General features: G+C 49.8%; 1 protein-coding gene across 1 annotated transcript; it reads left to right on the top strand.

Moving 5' to 3' along the window:
• Nucleotides 1–7,350: 7,350 nt before the first annotated feature.
• NODAL (nodal growth differentiation factor) lies at nt 7,351–15,260 on the top strand. The gene is made up of 3 exons (XM_061405225.1): nt 7,351–7,596; nt 12,038–12,729; nt 14,348–15,260. The coding sequence occupies exons 1-3, from the start codon at nt 7,401–7,403 to the stop codon at nt 14,498–14,500; spliced, it is 1,041 nt and encodes a 346-aa protein (XP_061261209.1). The 5' UTR covers nt 7,351–7,400; the 3' UTR covers nt 14,501–15,260.
• The last annotated feature ends 2,351 nt before the right edge of the window (nt 15,261–17,611 follow it).

Here is a 17,611-nt window from a genome sequence, read left to right as displayed (position 1 = left end):
GTGAGTTGCGTTCATAAGGAGCCCGGAGCGCTAGGGAAGCGTTCTCTCGCTGATGTCAAGACATCTGCATGCCACAGCATGTGGACTGAGCACTTATTGAGCACCTACTATGTACCCCACATGCATACAGGAGAGTGAAGAACTTGAAACCAGAGAAAGCTGGTAACCCGCAGGGCTCACATTGTCTTGGTGGCCACTGAATGGAGAAAGAACTCTCCTTCGTACCTCCATGTCCCCCAGTCCAGGGACTGGGTTAAAAGTATTCATTCAACAGATACATACCGAGTTCTTGTATTGAGAACTGAGCTAAGCATTGGGAATTCAGTGTTGAACTGAACAGACAGGAGTCTGGCTGAAAGCCCAGTCCTGGGGGAGGGGAACAGACAAAAAAATCAACAAACAGTACCAAAGTAAACAATGTAATTTCCAGCCATGGAAGTGCTGTGAAGGAAATGAGTGCGGTGACGTGACAGAGGGCAGGAGGTCCATTTAGACAGGGGAAAGGCCTCACCGTGAGAGGGAGGTGATAAACGACCATGTTGGGACATGGTAATATCCGGTGTGGCTTCCAAAGTAAGATTGACTTAGTTTCCACCACAGCCTTACCATTTGCAAGGCACTCCATCCTGGGCAAGGTGCCGAGCTCCTCAGAGCCTCAGTTTTCACACCTGTAAAATGGGAGTAAATATCCAATCTGCTTAGTGGGAGTGATAGGAAGGGTAAATTAGATAATTAAACAATTATGGGAAATATTTTTAAATAATAGATTATTTCTATTTCATCCAGCTTGGGATAAAACCCAATCCACGATCCATGGGTTAGTCCCTGTGGAAAAGGACAATGAGGTGGACTACTCCCGAGTCTGAAATTCCAAACTGATTCTGGACTGTCTTTGTCTCATCCAACATATAGCAGGGGTCTCAAAGTAATTTGTCTTTATGCCAGGCACATGGGTGCGGTATGTTAAGGAATGGTGGGGGGACTTCCCTGATGGTCCAGTGGTGAAGAATCTGCCTGCCAATGCAGGGGACGTGGGTTTGATCCCTAGTCCAGGAAGATTCCACATGCCATGGGGCAACTCAGCCCATGTGCCACAGGTACTGAAGCCCATGTGCTCTCTGCACACGGCAATGAAGACCCAGCACAGCCTAAATAAATAAATGAAATGATAAGAAAAGAAAAGAAAACAGGCATGGTGGGGACTGTGGAACTCTTTAGAGAACAGACCCTGCCTAAATGATGTAGCTCCTATTCTACTTAAGGGAATACTTGCCTTGATAAAATGAGCCTAGACCTTTCCATTTTTTAAATGATGAAAACAAACTATTGGGTTCGTCAAAAAACTCGTTTGGGTTTTTCCCTAAGATGTAATGGACAAACTCGAACAAACTTTTTGGCTAACTCAATATTTTTTGCAAAATCTTATGAACATGTATGGATGTAAGAGTTGGACTGTGAAGAAAGCTGAGCGCTGAAGAATTGATGTTTTTGAACTGTGGTGTTGGAGAAGACTCTTCAGAGTCCCTTGGACTGCAAGGAGATCTAACCAGTCCATTCTGAAGGAGATCAGCCCTGGGATTTCTTTGGAAGGAATGATGCTAAAGCTGAAACTCCAGTACTTTGGCCACCTCATGCGAAGAGTTGACTCATTGGAAAAGACTCTGATGCTGTGAGGGATTGGGGGCAGGAGGAGAAGGGGACGACAGAGGATGAGATGGCTGGATGGTATCGCCGACTGGATGGACGTGAGTTTGAGTGAACTCCGGGAGTTGGTGGGAGGCCTGGCATGCTGCAATTCATGGGGTCGCAAAGAGTCGGAGACAACTGAGCAACTGAACTGAACTGATGAACTTTCAGCACTGGTGATATAAATAAAAAACTTTTCAGGGCTTCCCTGGTGGTCCAGTAGTTAAGAATCCACCTTGCAATGCAAGGGACATTGGTTCAATCCCTGGTCTGGGAAGGTCCCACATGCCTATAGCAACTAAGCCCATTATGCCACAACTACTGAAGCCCTCACACTTATAGCCTGTGCTCTGCAACAAGAGATGCCACCACAATGAGGAGCCTGCACATTGCAATGAAGAGTAGCCCCTGCTTGCCACAACTAGAGAAAGCCCACATGTAGCAATGAAGATCCACCACGGCCAAAAATTAAATAAAATTTTAAAACTAAATTAAAACCTTTCAAAACACTCTTATGAGCAGGTAAAACACTGCAGATCAGCCAAGGTGGTTTGGTGGCAGATTTACAAGCTCCGTCTACCAAGGCCAGGCCCTTGGCTGAGCACTGCAGAATACAGAGCCAGCTTACAGCAGGTTCCTGGTGGAAAACTCCTAGGGCCTCCAGGAACCAGAGCCTAAAGGGGGAAGGAGACCATGTAGAAGAGGAGATCCTTGAGCTGGATTCTCTGGGGTAACTAGGTGTACCTTGTGTGAAGGAAGAGGAGGTAGAAGCATCCTGGGCGGAGGAAGAACAGCTTTGAACTTAGGAGAAGGGCAGGCATTTCCATGGGGCCAAGGAAATGGCAACCAACTCCAGTGTTCTTGCCTGGAGAATCCCAGGGACAGGGGAGCCTGGTGGTCTGCCATCTATGGGGTCGCACAGAGTTGGACATGACTGAAGCAACTTAGCAGCAGCAGCAGGGTGCTCTTGGGGTGCAAGGGAATTGTAGCAGAGAGCTGAGGTCTTCAGATCACAGAGAGACAGCCAAGTGTGCCCACAGAGGCACCTAGACTGTCCCTCCAAGACCAGCAGTGTGGGGTCCAGAAAGTACCGGAGACAAGTACTAGGGGTGGAGGCCAGGCATCTGTGCTTAGTCCCACCTCCACCATTTGCAGGACTCCATCCATTCATTTAAGCCGAGGATCACAGCAAGCAATGGTCAATCAGGAACCAGGAACCGGAGCTTCAGAGAGTCAGGAGTCATCCTGCTCACAGAAGCTCACAGCCTGGTGGCAGCTACTCACGAGAGCTTGGACAACTGCTCCATGAAGTTAGAAGAGGACTGCCAAAACCTGGGGAGCTAGTGACAGGTTTGTAGAGGAGGTGACAATGTTTAAGCCGTGTCTTGATAGGTGAGAAGGAGTTTATCGGGGAGATAACAGTGGAAACAGCAGGAGGTTGCATGGAGAAGGAGCAAATGAAAGGCAGAGGTGTGATTTGGGAACCTGTTTTGGGAATCTGGACCTCCTTCAATCAAATGACAAATCCTTACTGATTTCTGTGTAGCAGGGGCTGCGCCTGGCATGGGAGGTGCATAATAAAGCAGACACCCTCCACCTTCAAAATGATGATTTTGATCATCATTTTTAACTCCTCTGTACTTTAATTCCTCTGTACTTCAGTTTCCCCATCTCTGAAATAACCTTATATGCCTCAGAGCGTCAGGGAGGGGTGATTAGGATTACATGGGCTTCTATAGGCTACATATATGCCAAGACAGTCAGGGTCATACTGGCATATAGGAAATGCTCATTAAATATGTGCAGAGGGACTCCCCTGGTGGCGCAGTGAATAAGAATCTGCCTTCCAATGCAGGGGACCTGGGTTCAATCTCTAGTCTAGGAAGATCCCACACGCTGCAGACAACTAAGCCCATGTCCCACAGCTACTGAAGCCTGCACCCTAGAGCCTGTGCTCTGCAACAAGGGAGTAATCCCTACTCACGGCAACTAGAGAAAGCCCACGTGCAGCAATGAAGACCCAGCGCAGCCAAAAATAAATAGGGAAAAAATATGTGCAGAACCGAAATGTCTTTCTGTCCGGACTTCCTGAGAACCTAACACCTGCAGTTATCTTGCTGAGACTCCTAGATAAGCAGGTTTGTTCAATGAATGAATAAACAAATGACCAATCGCCACTTTACACACATTTACTGCTTACAGCATTCCTGTAGAGTAAATACTATTCTTTGTTTCCATTTTACAGCTGATGAGCAAAATCTTCAAGATGGTAACAATCTAATATGTCCAGGATTTTGCCTTCTGGCGGCCTGACCTCAAAGCTCCAGCACTTAACCCGGCACACTGTTGCTCACAGGGAGGAAGGGTCCAGAAGGCCCGATGGAAAGCATTCGAGAACTTTGAGGTCTTGGCTCTTCACCCTCCAGCTAGCTGGGCTGACCCTCAAAGGTTATCTCCCAGGTCAGGTGATCTGCCGGTCAGTTCGTCTGGGGCAGGGGAAGCGAGAAGGTGTCATTCCCCTCCTGGGAAGAAGGCGCTTCTGGCCCTTCTTGCAGGAAACAGGTTCTGGATGAACAAATACCTCTTACAAATGAGAATGACTGTTAACCTCTGTCCTGAAGAGTGCCCCAGCTGGAAAAATCCAGTGATGAACGGGCTTTGACAGAATCCCTCTTGCAGGTCCCCACACGGCTTTGGGCCAATACACATTAGAAATGAGCTCTGTCTGCAGCTTCCAGACCCTGGGAAAAACAAAACTTTGAGAGGTTTTCTTTCTTTTTAAGTCTTAGTACAAGGCCCGAGGAGGGCAGGGCAACCCATTCCAGTATTCTTGCCTGGAGAATTCCATGGACAGAGGAGCCTAGCAGGTTATGTCGCAAAGAGTCAGACAGGACTGAAGTGACTGAGCACACACACACACACACACACACACACACACACACCCATGTCCACCTTGTCATCTTTGGAGAAGCCAGAGGGCTAAAAGCATGGGTTTGTGTAACCAGCAGAGCTGCCCTTCACAGACTGGCTGTTTTCATTTGTAAATGTGTAGCCTTGAGCAAGTCACCTGGTTCCCTCTGAGCCTCCATTTTCTCCTCTCTGAAGTGAGGATGAGAATAAAATCAATGCAGTGTTTATCGGGGTGCCTACTGTATTTGGTGATCAGTAAGTGTTAGCTATTATTATTATCATTTATTTTAACTGAAATATTTACTGAGCACCTACTAGGTACCACATAGTATGAGGGGACACGGAATGAATAAAGCTTAATAAAGAGATCATCTGTTTTGTTCCTTCCCAGTCCTGGTGCTGAATGCCCTGTTTAAACAGGGACCACCTGGATTCTAGGACACATGGGTTTTGAGGCAGGCTGACCGCTATACCTTTATGTAACCACAATCTCTCTCTTTTTTTCTCCAGCCATCTTAGTTCCCCGAGCAGGGATAGAACCTGTGCCCTCTGCACCAGAAAGTCCCTCATTGCTTTTTATGTATTCATCACTTGGGTGAGGGCATCTTTTCTCTCTGGGGACAGGTCTGATGCAGAGGGACAGGACAGACAATCCCCATCCTGCAAGCCCCCAGGCTGGGGAAGTTGAATGACAACCACAGAGCACCCATAATACCTGTATGCTTAAGGCTTTACAAAAACACCAGGTTTTAAGGGCTTGCAAAGGATTTTGCCATTTGCTTTATTGAATCTTCATGGAAGGAGGTGTCTCCAGTCATAGTTTATAGATGAGGAAACTGAATTCAGAGAGGTTGGTTCCAAACTGCAACAAGATCCTGGACTCATCCAGGTTCTCAAAGTTGTCTGGTAAGAATCAAGGTGGTGTTTCTTAAATACGTAGGTTACCAAGGTCTCTCTCCAACTTCTAATTCTGAAGGCCTAGTTGGGACTCAGGAAGCAGCAGTTTACACACACCCCAGGTGATACTTATCTTCAGGAGAGTCTGGACACAGTGCGATTCACTGATTAATTTACTCAGCTAAGATTCTTTTCTCAAATATGACATGTACTATAAGGAGATCATGATGAACAAGACATTCTCTAGCTTTGAAAGGAACTAACAAGCATCTGGTTAAGGAGATTGTCCTGATCCCGAAGTCAGCAAGGGTCTACAGCCCACGTCTCTCGTGGGTGAGATCCTTTCCTGCTGGCTAGGCTGGCTTCCACCAGACTTGGGTTTAGAACTCCTGGCTGAGCCTGCTGGGCCTCCTTCGACTGTCTAACACCTGGTCAGGGCAGAGCCTGTGGCTCTTTGGATGGAGGCATCTTGTGAAAGAAGCCTAGGTGTGCCTGGCATGTGTGCTGTGCTGTGCTTAGTCGCTCAGTTGTGTCCAACTCTTTGAGACCCCAAGGACTAGAGCCCCCCCAGGTTCCTCTGTCCTTGGGGATTCTCTAGGCAAGAACACTGGAGTGGGTCACCATGCCCTCTTTCAGGGGATCTTTCCAACCCAGGGATCAAACCCAGGTCTCCCGAATTGCAGGCGGATCCTTTACTGTCTGAGTCACCAGGGAAGCCCACTTGTAGTTTCAATAAACGCACATCAGGCCTAGGAAAAGACCAGGGGCACAGGGCAGGTGGGGGAGGGGAGGGCGGGGAAGGCTTCCGGTGTAGAGAACAGCTGGGTGCAGAGATTTACATTTCTTTACAGGTAATTCCAGCTGAATGGAGACCAGACAAGGACTACTCTAGTGTAGAGGAGGAAAGCAGGGCCCAGAGAGAAAAAAGTGAGCGTCCCTGAGCTGAAATCCAGGTCTCTGGGGTAACTGAGTCCCCAGGGGAGGCAGGGACTGCGGACATTGACAACACAGGCAACACCTTTATCCTGAAATCCCTGGGGTGAAGTGCATCTGTGAAGGAAGATCCTGATGCCATCACAGACACTCCCCTCGAGCGGGCCAGGATCACCCTGTTCGCTGTGCCCTGGGCTCCAGCTTCCAAACACTTCCTTTTCCAATGGAGAATTCCGTCCTTCATCCTGGTCACTCCTGCCCTCTGTCTTCTCCAGGAGGGAGCTTCAGTATTTGAAGCACGTCCCCATGGACTTCCACTGGCACTCATCGTTTTTGTTCCAGCAATTCCCAGTACCCAGTACTTTTTCAGAGGCTAACTCTCTAGACAGGCCCTGCCAGATAAGGCCAGGGGTGCTCCCAGAGGCCATCTGGACAGTATCCTGGAAGCCTGCACAGGGCCAGGCTGGGCTGAAGCCTCCTGGGCCAGTGTGGGGCCGCACCCTGCCTGAGAGCCGCTGGTATCCACAGCTCCCTTTCTCCACCTGCTCCTGGTTGAGCTAGATGTCTATTTGGAACCCGGAGGAAGAGGAAAGGGCAGGGATCCCAGGTGGGGCAGAGTAAGGAAGCCATAATTCTGACCTGGGAGTTCGGACAAGCCTGCTGTATCTGGGAAACAAAGCCTGGAGTAGCCCCGTGCCAGCGTGCCCATACTAGGCAAACTAGACAGACCCTGAACCTAACAGCTCCTACACTTTTGGAGTCTCCTCCTCCCTACCAGTCTCAGGTCTCACCCGCCCTCAGAAGGTGGTCCCTGTGGGGGGCCACCCCGGGTGACAGTGTTGGGGGGGTGGGGTGGGGTAGGGGTGTTATATGATCTCAAAGCTTCCCCCAGGGAGGAAGGGCAGGGGCGGGGCGGCTGCGAAGGCCCAGGATATAAGAGGAGGAGGCTGCCTTTGGGGCTCAGCCAGCCTACCATGCACGCCCAGTGCCTGTGGTTGTTCCTCTTGCACGCCTGGTGGGCTCTCCTCCAGGCGGGCGCCGCGATGGTGGCCCCGGTGCCCCTTCGACCGTGGGGGCAGCCGTCGTCGCCATCCCCCCTCGCTTATATGCTGAGTCTATACCGCGAACCCCTGCCCCGGGCGGACATCATCCGTAGCCTGCAGGCGCAAGGTAGGCAGCCCCGCCCCTCCCTGCTCCCTTCAACACCCGGGGTGCCTCGGGCGCTCCCTCCCCCAGACTCCGGGAGGGCGCTTGAGCAGCAGGGGGCGGCTCGGTGCCGGGGACTTGCCATTTGAGGACGTACCCGCACGCTTGAAGGGCACGTCCAGGGGCTGGGCTTGAGGGTCTCTCGGCGTCCACGTTGTCTCGAGGCACAGGGTTGCTGGTATCCGGGGTGTGTCCCGGACCGAGAGCTCAGCGTTCCGGTCTTGTTTAGGGTAGAGTGCGGACTATAGGTTGGGAGCCTGATTGTGCCACTTCTTATCTCTGCGGTCTTAAACTACTGTAATCTCCGGGCACCTCGGTTTGCACATCTGTAGAACAGTGATAGGGCTTCCCATGTGGCTCAGAGATAAATAATCCGCCTGCCAAGGCAGGAGACATCCCTGGGTAAGGAAGATCCCCTGGAGGAGGAAATGGCAACCCTCTCCAGTATCCTTGCTTGGGAAATCCCATGGACAGAGGAGCCTGACAGGTCGCGAAAGCGTCGACCACAGAATAGGAACAAGAGTGCCTCGTAGCTCAGACGGTAAAGCGTCTGCCTATAATGCGGGAGACCCAGGTTCGATCCCTGGGTCGGGAAGTTCCCCTGGCGAAGGAAATGGCAACCCACTCCAGTATTCTTGCCTGGAGAATCCCATGGACAGAGGAGCCCGAAGGCTACAGTCCATGGGGTCGCAAAGAGTCGGACACGACTGAGCGACTTCACTTCATTTATAGGCGTGCAAGGGCTACTGACAATGCACAGAAAATGCTTAACACATAACCAGGCACAGTAACAAATCGTCCTTATTATTGCTACAATTATTTTGTTGAATTTTTTTTTTTCCTTTTCACTAGTGAAGGTGAATGCGCCCCTAGGTCTGCCGTGAAGAGTTTCTCAGGCTGAGACCGAGTTTCGAAACAGGATGTCAAGCATGAACATCAGGGATTAGGTTTCAGAAGTTAGGGATTAGAGATGAGGTGCCCCGAAATCGAGAACTGAGGCAGGCTTGGTAGGTAGGTGTCAGTATCCCAGGCGACACAGAGCTCAGGGCCTAGATTTGGAGGGATTGAGGTCACTCCCATGGTGACTTTGGGAGTACGCCCCTCGGAGATGGGGCAGCATGCCTTCTGCGCACTGGATGCAGGTAGATGTTGAGAAAAGGGAGCCCTTCCCGCGCGGCTCCTCTATGCTGGGCAATCCACATCCTAGCGCGGGGGGTGGCCCCTGCCTCCCTGCACCTCGCTCTGCCTGCTGGGGCCAGACGGTCCTCCCGAGAGTTCCGGCGAAATCCACATCCGATAATCTGATTTGACGGCCACCCGCCGGCCCTCTGTGATCCGAGGATGGGGGTTCCTAGTTCGCTGGCCTGCCGCGTCTGGGGTCAGACGGCCAGTGACCCTCTCTAGAAGGGTCGTCTGGGGACCAGCCAGACTGGGGACACCCCGGGGGTGGAGCAGTCTGAAAATTACTGGCGTGTTCCACCCCGCCAGAAAGGTGGGGGTGGGGTTGGTGGCCGCAAAGTGAGAGGTGCACTTTACCCGATCTCTCCCTCCTTCCAGAGTTCCAGAAGATTGGTAGTAATGTGACAGTCTGGGAGTATAGAAAACTAGATTCTGGTCCCACAAACCCTGCTTCCTCACTTACCCCTGTGTCCCTGGCCTATCAGTTGACTTTTCTAGTTTATCCTTTTGTAAAAATAAAGGGCCTGGCTTTCTTTCTACCTCATTTGTGTGAGTGTGGAGTAAAGTACATAAAAAGGGTTAAATCACAAATTTTATTATGTGTACAGTGACCTTAACTATATACACAGAGTTGTGAATTGGCTTGTTTTTCAAAAGCAGCAAGAGCCTGCCTGGAGGGAGCCTGATGGAGAAGGGATGTCCCACACTGGCTCCTTTCCATCTTGGGTTTATTTGTAAGCTGCACAGGATAAGAGGAAATGGGTGTTGGAGTCTAACTAAATTAGATCTTTCACTGTTTAACCATCTTCACCTTGGACCTTAGTTTCTTCATCTGCAAAATGGTGATAATGGTGGGGAGGATTTAAGGAGACAATGCTTGTAAAATACTTGGCATGAGGGAAGCAGTTAATAGTAATTGGCCTCACAATTTATAATAATGTAGGGTGGGAACTCGGTGTCAAACCCACCCTCTTTTTCTACAGAGCCCCTAAGTCTAACTCAACACCCAAGGTGATGAACGCAACCACTTCTTTCTTTAGAATGGGAAATGGGTCAAGATTTCCAATTCCAAGGAATTGGAGCCCGTGTGGCCAAGTCTGTGTTCAATTTCAGGGTGTCCATGAACCCCTTCTTTATAATCACCCTCCAATCACATTTATTGTGTAAGTAGGAAATACAGTTTGTTCTGGGGACAGCATTCTTAGCTTTTATCAGGCATTGGTGATCCTCAAAGATTAGACACCCCACTCTTCTAAGATGAACCAAAGCCAATCCTGGGGAGCTCTTGGCTGCGGGTAGGGTTGTGGGGTTGCAGACTCTTCCAGCGGAAGGAATGTACTCCTCCCCACCCCTGCATCTGCACTACCACCCCAGCAACAGATGATTCTGTTCCCCTGCCCTGGCCCCTCTTCATTTCTGCCTGGACATCTTCATTTCTAACCGGGACCTGAGTAATGAGACAGTTGATGATGGCCATTTATTGCACTTTGGTGGTTGCACTGGGCAGAGCACTTTACACACATTATCTCAGTAAATCTCAACACTCCTGTGAGGTGGATACTGTCACCATCTCCCTTTTGCCCAGAGGGAAACAGAGGCCCAAAGATTGCAGCCCAGTCTTAAACAGCAAGTGGCAGAATTTAATCCATCATGGGAGACACCAGGCCCCTGCTCTTAAACACTGAGCTGGAATACCTTCCTCTAGAAAGCCATTTGTGGGTACTTGAGATAATAAGTTTTAAGTCCTGGTGTAGGTGGAGTTGTAGAGGAGTTGCTACATGTCCCACCTAATCCCCTGGTGGCCAGGTGGTGCTGAGATGGGCAGTGGGTAATGTCAGCCTCCCGCCACACCTCTGGGGAGTTGCTAGTCAGGGGCTGGTTATTGTCCCCTGCAGGTGCTAATGAGAAGGGAAGTGGAGATTAAGTGAAAAAGAACAGCTAGGGATGGGCTGGGAGAAGCTTCAGGAGGCTGAAGCTGGGAATTACCTCCTTCTAAGACAGGCTGGACTAACCAGAGAAATCCACTTACTGACCAAAGATGTCCTATGAGACAACTGGAAAAAATAAATAAATAAATAAATAACTGTTACATGGTCTGCCCAGAGTGGACCTAAATCAGAGATCACTACCTTCAGGATTGATTCACTAAAGCGTTTCTGTTTTTATTTCTTATGAATAGCCTTTGCCTTTTATTTAACAATCAACCTTGAAACATCTTCAGTTCCCTGGGTCCTCATGTCATGCAGGGAGAGGTAGGACATTACTGTTCCCATTGCAAAGAAGAAACTGGGCTCGAAAAAAGTGAAAGATCACTTTCAGGTAACCTGAAAGATCCACCCCTGTGTGTTATTCCCAGATATCAGACCAAATTGATCCAGGACTAAAATGAATGGAATGTGCTTCCCCATTCTATTCCTTTTCATTCATTTGGGGTTTCACTGTGCTGGGTGAGTGATTGCTGTCTGTCCCAGATGCATAGATGACCTGGAGCAGGAAGGAGTGAGTGCCCTGCTAGGTAGGAGAGACCACTGGGTGGAAAAATACAAGATCAGTGCACAGTCAAGCTTAGAGTGTCTTTAGAAATGTATTTGTAAGGTTGCTGAGAACTCTTGGAGTGTCTGCCTCTGTCTTTAGGAATTGGTGGGGGAAAGGGTGGCCAGTCTTTGGCTTCTATTGCCTGTGCCTTCCTGGGGGTTCCAGTCCTTTCCATGATCTGCGTAGCAACCTCATCGTGCCTGTGAAATAGGCCACCCTTTCCAATGAAAAGACAGAGCCAAAAAAGCTGACTTGCTCCAGGGTCACAGGGTGGGTGGAAGCCCAGGGTTTCTGTCAGAAAGCTCAGGGTTTGGCCTTAGACTGCACGTGTGAGAGGAGAGAGGAGAAGGAGACGAACTCATCCAATTTTTACCAATTGTTCTCTGGAGTGTCTGAAGGGGGAGTGGCAGAACCGTGATTTTCAGATTAGGCTTTGCAGTTGGGTTTATTCTTGGCTTTGTGACCTTCCAACAATTGACACCTTGGGCAGGTGATTTAATCTCTCTGAGCCTCAATTTTCCTCATCTTAAAAATGGATTCAGTACTATTCCTAGCTCACAGGGTTGGGGTGAGGGTTAAGAGAGATGATACATATAAGGTAAGGGCTCATTCATGAGCTATGGTGGTTGTTACACCAACTCAGGCTGCAGGAGGCCCCCACTCACCAGCTTCCTTCTGTTTTCTCACCCAGATATGCAGGTGGATGGGCAGAACTGGACCTTTGCTTTTGACTTCTCCTTCCTGAGCCAAGAAGAGGATCTAGAGTGGGCTGAGCTCCGGCTGCAGCTGTCCAGCCCCGTGGCCCTTCCTCCCAATATCCCGCTCTCCATTGAGATTTTCCACCAGCGGAAGCTGGATAAAAACCCACCCGACTGCCTGGAACGTTTTCGGATGGACCTGTTCACTGTCACTCTGTCCCAGGTTACCTTCTCCTCAGGCAGCATGGTCCTAGAGGTGACCAGGCCACTCTCCAAGTGGCTGAAGCACCCGGGGGGGCTGCGGGAGCAGACGTCCAGCTTGGCTGGAGAGTGCTGGCGGCGGCCTCCCACCCCACCTGTCACTGACGTGCTCCTCCTGCTCTATTCCAACCTCTCCCCGGAGCAGAGGCGGCTGGGTGGCTCCACCCTGCTGTGGGAAGCGGAGAGCTCCTGGCGGGCCCAGGAAGGACAGCTCTCCCGGGAGAGGGGCACGAGGCACCGTCGGTACCACATGCAGGACAGAAGCCAACTTTGTCGGAAGGTCAAGTTCCAGGTGGACTTCAACCTCATCGGATGGGGCTCCTGGATCATCTACCCCAAGCAGTACAATGCGTATCGCTGCGAGGGCGAGTGTCCTAACCCCGTGGGGGAAGAGTTCCACCCGACCAACCATGCATACATCCAGGTACGTAGCCGAGGCCTGGGGAGGGGAGGCGGTAAGCTGTGGGAGTGAAGTGTCCTTTCTTCAACATCAAGGGGACAGGACTCCAGCTTTAAATTGCTGTTAAATTCCCATGTTCTTTCATTCACAGTTATTCGAGCACCTATAAGGTTCTGTGCTAGGTTCTAAGGACAGAGAGATGGCCAGTGACAACATCCTCAGAGAGCCTACGAGGAGTCATGCCCCATTGGGTGGCCTTGAACACCTAGCTTTTCTGGGGCTTTTTCCTTCTTTCATAAAATTACGGGTGGGGCATGTAGACTGGAGTGTCTCAGCTCCTTCCCCTGCCCTGACATTCCAGGAAAGGAAGTTTAGGATTTGGCGTTTGGGTATAGATAGGTTTGAATCCTACTCATTGGCTATGTGATATTGATCAAGTTGCTTACTCTGTCTGAGCCTGTTTTCTCACCTGTAAAATGGGAATAGCAGTGCCATATTCTGTAGGGCTGTTGTGGGGTCACGTGAGATGATATGTATACCGCACGTGTAAGTTAGTGGGTAACAGATATGATGCTGTTTGATCATTACTAGAAATCTGTAACTCATTGATGCAATGGGGCCATGATTATGAGGCCAAGTTAGAGATAATACTGTTCTAGTCACTACTTTGCTGCCTAAAAACAGGAGCTGACCACCCATTTTGCAGGAGTAGTAAAGCCAGAGGCTACCACCAGGTGCCACTAATCAGCCTATGTGGTCTAGAAGGTGGTGGAGGGGAAGGAATGGAAGGGAAACAAGATGCAAAAAGCAGAGTAGAGCCCAATATGGTGGTCCTGACCCATTCTCAAAGGTCAGATGGGACCAAAGTGTTTTTATTTTACCCTATGAAGCCTAGACTGAGACTCTTGGACCTGTAATACATCCTCCATGCCAAGCCTCAGGCAGAGTTCAGGGGCGCAGCATGTGAGCTGGGTTCATTCAAGGGAGGCAGTGGGGGGGGCCACTGCCCTAGAGGACCTGTCCTGGGCACAGGCCCTCCCAAGCCTCTCTTAGGCCCCCCTGCAGTCCACCAGTCTACCTGTAGCAAGGTCAGAGGAAACTAGAGACTTAGATAACCGCCAAGTCACCAGATCTTAATGCTGATCTGAAAAGCCACCACTGGACTCCAGAGACAGGGCCCAGTTCCAGAATGCCAAGAACTTATTACCTTTTCTCCTGTTGACTCTGTTTGCCCTTCTCTGGGCAACAAAGCAACTCCCCTGTGAATTTCCGCATGACTCTCTTCTGCTTCATATTTCTGGAACTAAACCAGGAGTTTCCTGGAATATTTTTAAAGTTGGTATTCACTCTAGACTAGAATAGGAAAACATATAAGTTAGCTACTGCTTCACGCAGACACAGCTTTTCAGAGTCTTCTGTTTAAAGGCTGTTTTAAAAGAATTATTTTAACAAAAAGAAAAAAAAAGTTATTTTAGATATTAGAGCTGATGATGTATTGGCATTCTGATTCATGAAAAGAATTTTCTATTTTTGCACATAGAAACTGATTTTAACTCTGTAACTTCACACTTTACCCAGAAATGACACCATGTTGACCTGACCATTGGGATGTGAATTGACCTTCCTCTCCTCCCTTTCACAGAGTCTCCTGAAGCGGTACCAACCCCACAGAGTCCCTGCCACCTGCTGTGCCCCAGTGAAGACCAAGCCCTTGAGTATGCTATATGTGGACAATGGCAGAGTGCTTCTAGACCACCATAAAGACATGATTGTGGAGGAATGTGGGTGCCTTTGAGGAGCTCCTGCTGGTGTGTTGTATTTGCCTGTACCTGGAAGGTTGGGAAGCTCCTGGAAGACCTAGTAACCATCTAATCTAATGAGGAGAAACAGGGAGGGGGAAAAGTTGCTCTGTCCACCAGACCTGAGGAGGAATGGCTGCCGCCCTGTCCATGAAGGCTCTGTGGAGTCTGGGTGAGCAGAGGAGAGGGAGGAGGAAGCCTGTGAAGCAGCCTTGCTGGGTTTTCTCTCTGCTGAACAGATAGGGACGTGAGAAGGCACTAGTGCAGGAGTCCTTTAGCAGATTTTTTTCAACCGCTGAACCCTCAGAAATTGTATGCAAGAGTTGAAGCTTATGTGCATTTATTTTTGAGGTGGGACAAGTTGTCTGTAACTTTTGTGTATTCTCAAACGTAGCCTTTGACATACACCCGCCCTCACCGCCCAAATATTAAGTATCACTATGTAAAATTAAAAAGAGTCCATTGGCTCTGGTTGCCTCAGGCTGGGTCAGGGAACCCCTACAGCTTTCTGGCTGGCCTGTAGCAATCTTGTCCAGAGGCTCTCTGGAGTGGATCTCTGCTAATGAGTTATGCAAACAATAAAGCCATTGTATAGTCCTCCTAGGCCAGCTGGTGCCTTTGAAGGGCGAGGCAGGAACTCGTCCAAGAGAACTGGCCACGTTGGACTACAGAAGCTGGAGCCCTGGGGTGTTCCCAAGTTAGTCTGCTTTGGCAGGCAGAATCCAAGTCTATTAAAGTTGGTGACAGTTCACCTCAGTCTGGTCAATGCGTGTTATTAACGAGGGCCCTGAGTTTCCTATCCATAGAGGTGAGGACCCTGCCCTGGGCGGCAAAGACTTGGGTTATGGTCACAGCTTAGCCGCTGAGCAGCTGTGACCTCAGGTGAGTAATTCACTGCTCAGCCTCGTCTTGTGACATGAAAGCAGGTGGATCCTAGTGTGTCCCTGTGATTCTACTTTTCCCTTACCAGTTGGCCTCAGCACTGCCCAAACAGGGGCTGAATTTTTCTTTTGTTGGCAGGGTGAAGGGGCCATTTTATTGGAAATATCAGTCCACAGTAAACATAGTCTGCTTTCCAAAGCAGCTGATTGACTAATGCTTCAACCTTAGGAGAATGATTCCCATCATGTGGGAATACTTGTTGGGTTCGGAGGTGACTCACATTTGACTTGGTTGAGTCAAGGTAGTCATCCTGGTCTAGGCAGGGTTGTCTAGGCTTGAGCCAGGCCTGGGCTTGAGAAACCTCAATGCCCTGATTCAGCAACAAAACTGATCTGGTTGCTCATACCCTAGAGTGGAAATAGCCCACTCTCCCCACAATTCAGAATCACAATAGGATTTTGCATTGGACTCTACTTAGAAAACAGTAGAGGTAGGAGTCCTTGCAAGGTCAACTTTTGTCCCATCCTCTTTCCTAAATGAGAGCCCAGTGAGGCCTAGTGGCCTGATGCCACAGTTAGGAGTGGCAGGGCTGAGAGCTGAGCTCTGGTCTCTGGAGCCCCAAAGGCGCCATCCTTCACAGTCTAGGGGTCTTTGTTCCCTGAGCTTTGGGTCAAGGCCTTAGCCTTTAGAATAGGACGTTTGAAATCCTGGTTCCACTACCAAACTTAGGTTCTTAGGAGTGAAAATCCCACCCCAGGGCTTTAGGGCATCCCCAAGTGGGTGCCTAACTGTTCTGTGACTGGGGCCAGGAAAGTGAAAGGTCAAGCTATTTGTGGCTACAGCTTGTGCGAGTGTTTACAGTTAGCAGCTCCACCAACTCACAGAACAAACCCCACTGATGAGAGGACAGTGCCTCATATCAAGCAGAAGGTGCAGGCACGAAGGCGTGAAAGGACATTCTGCTGACCTCTGATGGAAGCTCAGTGTCAGCAGCATGGGCAATCTCCCACCTGGTCAGAGGTGTTTGGGGCCCAGCCTGGCAGCACAGCTGTGTTCTGGACCCTCCATGCTGGTGCAGGCTTTAAGTCTGAGAAAATTCTGCCTTCGGGCACCGAGTCCTGCCCTACGCTGAGGGTCAGGAAGGGGCTTTCATAGGCCAGTCAGATGTATTTTAACTCGCTCTCTAGGCAGAGGTCTCCTCCTACTGTTCCTGTAGCAGTGCCAAGTCAGTAGCCAATTGGCGGAAACTGGATGCATTATTCCTTGGCCTGGGAAGTGGGGGTGGGGGGTGGGGGGCCTGGCCCAGGAATGAGTAGAGAAAAAAGCAGAAACTGGGGAGCAGTTGTGACTCACACAGCAACAGTCAGGCTAGTCTCCATTTTGTCATCTCCCCTTTACTAGCAGTAAAGCCTTATCCCTCTAGCCTAAACTGCCTTTTAAGTTGATATCCTACTTGGCTCTGGGGCAAAGTAAAGGCTGTATGAAAGGACTTTCCAAATTACTTGCCCCAACTTCCCATGAAGAGATTACTTAGTCCTAGGGGTTGCAGGAACATGCTCCACCCCAAACTTGCACATCCTGGGGAATACAGACCCACCTCTGCTTGTCGCACTAACTGGGCTGTTACTGAGCTCTAGACCTACCAGCCACTGGGTTAAGTGGTTTCCATAATTACACCTGAGCTCCACAACCACCTCAGTCCCAACTAATCTTAACCCTATTTTAGAGAAGGAAACCAAAGCTTAGAGACTGAGAATCCTGTTGGAGAGAATTTGGCTGCTATTAAGCAGCAGAGCAGGAATGCAAGCCTATCTTACTCCAAAGCCTGAGCTCTGAACTTCCCTGCTGTTTTGTTCTGTGACCTTCTGTTGACAACATCTGAGACATGGAAGGACAGGACTCTTGCTCTCAACACTAATATGTGGGCCTCACTGGATTAATAATAGCAAGGAATGTGATGCTCACGCAGCACAGTGTAGTTTCGTTTAAGACATCAGCTATGATGGATTTCTAACAAGTGCTCCTGAGGGGCAGAGGCAGCCCTCACCAGGAAAGCTGTGGTCTGGGCTCCCTGCAGACCCAATGAAGGGCCTTCTCGGGTGCATCTGGCCCCAGCATGTACGTGTTCACTTCCAAGCTCCCTGGGGAAGGGTCACATCACCTGACACATACAGGGCCAGACACACAAAGAAGTGCTTTGTAAATGATGGAACTGACATGTGAAG

Source organism: Bos javanicus, chromosome 28, assembly GCF_032452875.1.
Source record: "Bos javanicus breed banteng chromosome 28, ARS-OSU_banteng_1.0, whole genome shotgun sequence".
In the NCBI taxonomy this organism is placed as follows: domain Eukaryota; kingdom Metazoa; phylum Chordata; class Mammalia; order Artiodactyla; family Bovidae; genus Bos; species Bos javanicus.
Note: the sequence above shows the minus strand (reverse complement) of the source record. Positions and strands in the feature narration are given on the sequence as shown.